This window comes from Sinocyclocheilus rhinocerous, unplaced genomic scaffold, assembly GCF_001515625.1.
Source record: "Sinocyclocheilus rhinocerous isolate Xijiao unplaced genomic scaffold, SAMN03320098_v1.1 scaffold3, whole genome shotgun sequence".
Taxonomy (NCBI): domain Eukaryota; kingdom Metazoa; phylum Chordata; class Actinopteri; order Cypriniformes; family Cyprinidae; genus Sinocyclocheilus; species Sinocyclocheilus rhinocerous.
Window position 1 is genome coordinate 798196 of NW_015658759.1, and position 7100 is coordinate 805295.

The 7100-nt window shown below is 41.0% G+C and overlaps 1 protein-coding gene across 1 annotated transcript in view; it reads left to right on the top strand.

Annotated features, from left to right (window-relative positions):
- Positions 1 to 5896, top strand: part of LOC107722958 (glutamate receptor ionotropic, NMDA 2A-like) — a 110514-nt gene extending 104618 nt beyond the window's left edge. Inside the window, 3 exon segments of the mRNA XM_016531456.1 lie at positions 649 to 836; positions 1924 to 2162; positions 2589 to 5896. Coding sequence (XP_016386942.1) covers positions 649 to 836; positions 1924 to 2162; positions 2589 to 4370 — 2209 coding nt within the window. The 3' untranslated portion in view covers positions 4371 to 5896.
- The last annotated feature ends 1204 nt before the right edge of the window (positions 5897 to 7100 follow it).

A 7100-nucleotide genomic window follows, 5' to 3' on the forward strand; every position in this document is an offset into this window, starting at 1 on the left:
TTTTTTTTTTTTTTGCTAGTGTAAACTAATGTATTCCGGTTCATTCAAGTCGTAATAAATAATTTCTCTGACTTGAATAAAACCGGTTAATTTAGATGTTACCACATGAAGCACATTTCTCAGGCTACCTGACAAAACATATTTTACAGTGTGCTGTCTAGTTGGCAGCTCACTAGGTTTTGAGAAAGCATCCATATGTCATTATAAATTTACAAGATGGAGCGTCTGAACTACACCAGTTACTAGGTTTATCTCCCCCGGATACGTTTCTGTATTTGAGCTTGTATTGATTCTGTCCATGTATCTCTTAAAGCTGCCCTCACTGTTCTTCGTGTAATTGATGTATATTTTTTTTTCTATCTTTTCTAGTTTCAGAGTCCCTATTCCTATTCACCACCGTTTCGCTTCGGGACCGTGCCTAATGGGAGCACAGAGCGAAACATCAGGAAAAACTACCCAGACATGCACCAATACATGGTGAAATACCATCAGACTGGAGTTCAGGATGCACTGGTCAGCCTCAAGACAGGGTACGGCTGGGATATGCAAATTTTTTGCATTGCCAACAAGATTATTTCTGGTAGACATAATGTTAATTTTTCTCTATATATATATAAGCCACTAATTGTGCTTTTTTGGTCTGTACAGTAAACTGGATGCTTTCATATATGACGCTGCTGTGCTCAACTATATGGCGGGGCGTGATGATGGCTGTAAGCTAGTAACTATTGGCAGTGGCTACATCTTTGCCACAACAGGATATGGCATTGCCCTGCAGAAAGGATCCTGCTGGAAACGTCTGGTTGACCTTGCTATCCTCGGGATCATTGGAGATGGTATCAGTGTTTTCCTGCTTTTCTTTCCTATTATTTCACTTATTTCATGACCTCTGTATTAAACACTATCTCTGTTCCTAACCTTAGTGAGATTCCTTGTTCTCTGCATAGGCAGCATCCTAAATTAAATGTAACTTCATAAATGATTGTTTCGAAACAGGATAAAACCTGTTAACACTCACCCAGATGTGCAGCATAAATATCATGAATTGCAAGTGACTCATTTGATTAGAATAGATGTGAGCTTGAACATGAAATACTGATACTCATTTTAAAATATATTCAAATAGAAAACCATTATTTTAAATTGTAATTATATTTCAAAATAAAAAAAATTCCTGTATTTTTGATAAAGTAAATGCAGCCTTGATGAACATAAGAGACTTCTTTCAAAACATTTTGAAAAATCTTATTGACCCCAAACTTTTGAATGGTAGAAGAAAGTGAGCAAAACTACAACAGTGTAGGAGATTGATAGCCAGGGACAGAGGTCAAATATGCAATTTAAAATATGCAAATTTGCAATTATTTAAAAATTTTACTGCAGAATGCTGCAAGCAACCAATCAGAAGGAGATATTCCAGGGAGTGAAATCATGGGTAAATACACTGTAAAAATGATTTTTCAAAGTTATAAATAAAGATTATTGGAGTGTTTTTTTTTTTTTTTACAAGAAAATTTATACTTATGTTTATACTTTAAAAAAATCACATTTAATTCAATGTATTACTTGCTATTTCTTTGTAATTAATTGTGAAATTCACTAGTAAATTCTGATTATACATTTTTTGGGCAAATTTTTTTTCAGTATAGTTATTTCAGATTTAACTATACTATTTTAGATAAAAAAAATATATAACTAAAAAGATTATTTTTTTTATTTGGTTTATTCAACAAGATATCTCACAAAGCAAAATTATTTTGCTACCTATTTAACAGCCTTTGCATCGGGAGCTTGCCTGAAATGCGTAGAAATGCTGCCCAGGTAAAGAGATCGCTAGTGTTTGGAACAGAGCCAGAATGCGAGCCTGCTTTTCTGTGAGTCTGTGCATAAGCATTAAATCTGTGATGTTGTGTTGTGTATTAGGTGAGATGGAAGAGCTGGAGGCCCAGTGGCTGACTGGTATCTGTCATAATGAGAAGAATGAAGTGATGAGCAGTCAGCTGGATGTGGATAATATGGCTGGTGTGTTCTATATGCTCGCGGCTGCCATGGCTCTGTCGCTAATTACTTTTGTCTGGGAGCACCTCTTCTACTGGAGGCTACGTTACTGTTTCAATGGTCTCTGTTCTGGTCGGCCAGGAATTCTCTTCACTATCAGCAGGGTATGTCACAGAAACACAATGGTAAATTAACTAGAGAAGTTCCGTTGCTGAAGGCAACCATTATCTGCTCAATCTTGACATATTAACATGTCATGGTGGCTGTTTACCACAGTCGTCATAAAGCTTCATCAGTGTAGGAATTGCTGCTTATGTGCTGACAAACACATTTTTTGCTGCGAAATAAGAAAGAGCTTATATAACAGAATATAATAGCACCAGCCACCATCTCTAGAATATAATTACAGGGTGCGGTCGTTTGTCACAGCAGGATATATTACTTTATTTCATTGATTTATAGAGTTGTAGACCCAAGAAAAAATACAGTTGGACTATATTGAGAAATATTGTGTTAATATGTACTTTTGGGTGTTAGCCTCCACTTATGAACTTCTTTCTGTAACCTTTCTGTCTCCATTCCACCTATAGGGGATTTGGAGCTGTATTCACGGTGTCCATATTGAGATGAAGAAAACCCCAGAGTTGGGCTTCAGTCCTCAGGCCAACATGTTGCACCTTCTGAAATCGGCTAAAGAGATCACCACCCTTGGAGTTACCTCACCCAAACGGCCCGTGAGTAGCAATCTCCGTCCTACCACGGGCTTTCTGGAATTTATGGACGGAGCAAAAGGCAACAACCTTGCCCAGAAAAACGTACCATACAGCAATGCCAGCACCATGCTCAGCAACCGTCACAAAGAGCCCCTTAACAGCACTCTGTTGCCAGGGCAACATGCCTTGAGCTTGACGGATGCTCAGCCAGGTGTTGCTGGAAATGGTGGCTCAGTAGGCGGAGGTGAGACCGCTCGACCTCCAGCCTCTAAGCCACGTGCTCTGTGGAAGAAGTCTGTGGAGACTCTACGGCAGAACCAAGAACCTGGGGATAATTCCCCACCGTCTGTCCCGCAGCCTACCGAGACCCTACCTATGAAGAGCCAGCGCTACTTGCCTGAAGATGCACCCGCCCGCTCAGATATGTCAGATTGCTCCGGTCGGGTGGACTTGCAAAAGCAGCACAAGTTAAAAGAAACACTTCGGAAACGGAACCGCCTACCGCGGGATCTGTGCGACGTGGAGCTTTCAACTCTCCGAAGCCAGCCCAGTCAGCAGAGTAACCACAGTGCTCAGATCTATTCTCAGAGTAGCCAGGGAAGTCAGATTTATACAATTGATTCCATTGATCAGGAGCATGGGCTGCACTACCCGGATATCTTCAGTGATCACCGTGACAACAAGCACCGGCCATCCTCTTCCTCCGAGCAGCAGCCAATCCTGCAGCTCAACAGCAGTCTGCTGTCCCAGGCCCATGAACCAGAAGTGATGCAAACCGCCATTGCAAAGGATAAGAAATACAACACATACGGAAAGCCTGGTGGGGCAGGGAGCATCACCGGCGGGCCTGGTTCTACTCAGGATCCACGACAGACACACTGCCGTAGCTGCCTGTCAAAAGTGTCCAGTTACTCTGGGCTTTACACTGTACGGTCTCCTCAGTATCGCTGCGATGCCTGTCTGCACTCTGGAAACCTGTATGACATCAGCGAAGATCAATTCCTCTATCCAGATGGACGGGGCACTGGCGGTGGAAGTGTTGACAGGGCCTTCTCTCCTTTTCTCCCTCAGCCTGATGCTTCCTTCACAGCCTATCTTCCCCAGAGTGACCAAGAAGGCGATGGTCTTATTAGTCACTACCAGAATGAGGGTGTAATCATCCGCCAGCACTCATATGAGAATCTGCCCCAGAAGAGTTCCTCACGGCGGGTCAGTCTGCAGGACAACACGCCATACGCTAATGTTCCCTCGGCGACTCTGATCCCGGACAAGCCCCCAAAAAATCAGTCGGTTCACCTAAACCACACGCTCGCGGGGGTGGGTGTCAGCGGACTCGGGATTGGTCGTCGCAGCAAGTCAATGTATCCGGCACGTCCAACTGAAAACCCATTTCTCCAGACGCTTCGTGACGACCAGCGTCTAGCTCACGGCCGCAGCTCCACAGACATTTATAAGCAGCTTGTGCCGCTCACATTAGGCCAGGCTGATGGCAATGTGCTCGGCATGGGGATTCCGACCCCTGAACTCTATTATTCTGAGCATGTCATGCCTTATGTAGCCCCTCCCCCTGTCGCCACATACACCACTCCCAGAGCAATGAGCGCTGGGGGAGCTCGGCGTGTCTACAAGAGGATGCCAAGCATTGAATCTGATGTCTGATAGAGAGTGCAACGAGGTCTGGAAGACTATAAAAAGACATGCATGGATATTTCCACCAGGATATGGCTTAATCGTGGAACTCTTGGCTGGGTTGTAAAGCTTTTTGACTATAAGGCAAGCAAGTCTGGAATATATTTTGTTTCCCTTCTTGGACTTATCTGTCTGAACAGAAGTCAGAGTTCAACTTTACATCAGGTCCTCCCCTCTAGTCGAGCGGCAGCTCTGTGTCTTCCAGAAAACATCAAAAATTGTGGGCAGGACGCTCTTGCGCCTTTGAACGAAGGAAGAGCAGCAAAAGCTGCTTGGAAGTACAGGGGCAGCTCCAAAGAGTTTCCTTTTTCACGCAACACAAGCAACCAAAAAAATTGAATATATATAAACATACGTGAATATCCACATTCTGCACTTTTACACACAAAAATACACATGCACATGCAAGAGGCACAAACAAAACATGATCTCAAACTACTGAAAGGACGACGTTAGGTATAAAATAGAATCTCTTGACCAAAACAAAAGGAATACCACATACAAAGTAATAGCATAAATGACAGGCGTGTACTTGCACACAATCACATGCTCTGAAATAAAGAAATTGTTTAGCAGATCCAAACCTGATTGAGTTTTTGGAAAGGCAGCAGAACATCTGTTACACTGTTTGAACGGCTTATAAATGCATGTACGAATGCATTTCGATGTAAAAGCTGCACTGAGGCACGGTCCTCAAAGACTGTTCAGAGTTCAAAGATTAAATTTCCATTCCAGCCTGAACTGTGACAAAATGCACTACCTGTATGATTAGTCTCGGGTGCAATCTCTGAAATCAAGTATGTTGGGGAATTTCAGAGAAGGTAAACTCGGTGCTCACAAGACCTGCGACTCGTTCGTGTCTCTGACGACACCAAGTGGAAAAAGTCTTTGACCCTCCCCACCCTTGAATCTGTCCGTACCTTGCCTGCATGCAGAGTGCAAATGCAGGAAGATAATTCTCTGCTCACAGCACAACAGTGTAGTAAGTGTCAATGTTCATTCATCTAAATTTTCATTCATCTAAATTCTTGAGTATATTTCTATAGTTGTCTAGAATATTGAAAAAAAGTGATAGTCAATTTATACAGTTTTATACACTGCCAAATATTTGGAAAAGGTGTGCAAAGTATATTTATTGTGTTATAGAAAAGAAGACAGCAGGAAAAGAAATGAAGGGAAGTGACAGAAAAATAGATATACTGTCTTTTTTGTGGTCGTAAGGGACTCAGAGGAGGCATAGAAAAGGTAAAAGCCCACACCAACTAATGATGTCAATACAGAACCACCGAGATATAATAAATTCCTTATTGCCTCGAACACACAAACACATCACTTCCTGTAGAATCCAACCACACACTCATACTTCACAAAAATGTTTGGTTGTTTTGAATATAATGGTCGTTCCAGCGATATGCACAATATCAGGTTGCAATATTATATTTATGTATGAAATTTCCTAGTTTTAATATGTTTTATTATTAGTTCCTTTCATTTTATGAATTGTTATACATGTGGAATTAATTTATTAATGTGATTTAATTGCGTATATATTTAAAAGAAAAAAGATAACAGCATGTTAATCTTCTCTATGGTCAAACATTTAGAATTGTTCTTTTTGATTTTGATGTGAATGGGAGTATATGTTTACAGTGAATGTGAAAATATGGATTCATCTCAGATGTGATTTTGATTCTCATTTGAATACAACCATAAAACTGTTGTATGACCAAATGTTAACTGGATCACCTTTCTTTGCTGTGATTTCAGTGCTGTGTCTGAAACGAAGTGACATAAACATTTCAGGGTATATACCGGGTTTTAGACTCACCACACGAACATGGTTTGAAAATAATAAAGAATATATTGTGACTTTAGAAAAGAGAAGCATTTTTCATAAGGTCAGTCTGTCAGATGTTACACATCTGCCTCTAACCATTTCCATTCTGCATCTGGATAGGCGTTCTTGTGTTTACACTCTCAAGAAATATTCAAATTAGCTGTTTGTTTTTAACCTCATTAATGTCTACGAAATACTAGCATATTCATATTCCATATTTCATATAAGCCTCCATGGAAAAGGCCATGTATATTTGCATAAACATCTCACTTGAATGTAGACAACAACATCCAGACACCGTAGGATATTTTAATGTCAAGAGTAGATGGGTTGTGATTAGATTGTAGTGGTTTACACAACCGGTATGCATTTGTATTTACAGGTAGATTTTGAATAAATCTATTTGCACATTGATATGTTTTACATAATTTACATTCCTTCCATTATGCAAATTTAGACCAATTTACACTTGCTTGATCCACTGCTAGAATTCATTATATTAAAATAGTGTAATAATGACATAATTTGAGAAAAGGCCAATGAAATTGGCAAGCAAAATTTGCATAGCTGGCCACACCCCAGACATCTGGGTATAAATAGGCCAGCGTGACATTTGATCTCTCGTTTTGTTCTGAGTCGAAAAGTGTCTCAACCCACTCAGAAGTAGTTCAGAGTTGTGGCATAAGGGACACAACGTCTCCGTTCCCTCCATCAGGAAACGAGGGTTACCATATGTAACCGAGACGTTCACGTTCAGTCGGTCACTTCGACGTTGTGTCAAAGTTCAGACACTAGGGGTCCCTATACTAAACGCCACAGCTGCTAAACTGCGACAGACGGACTCTCTGTCTAGGGGAAACACT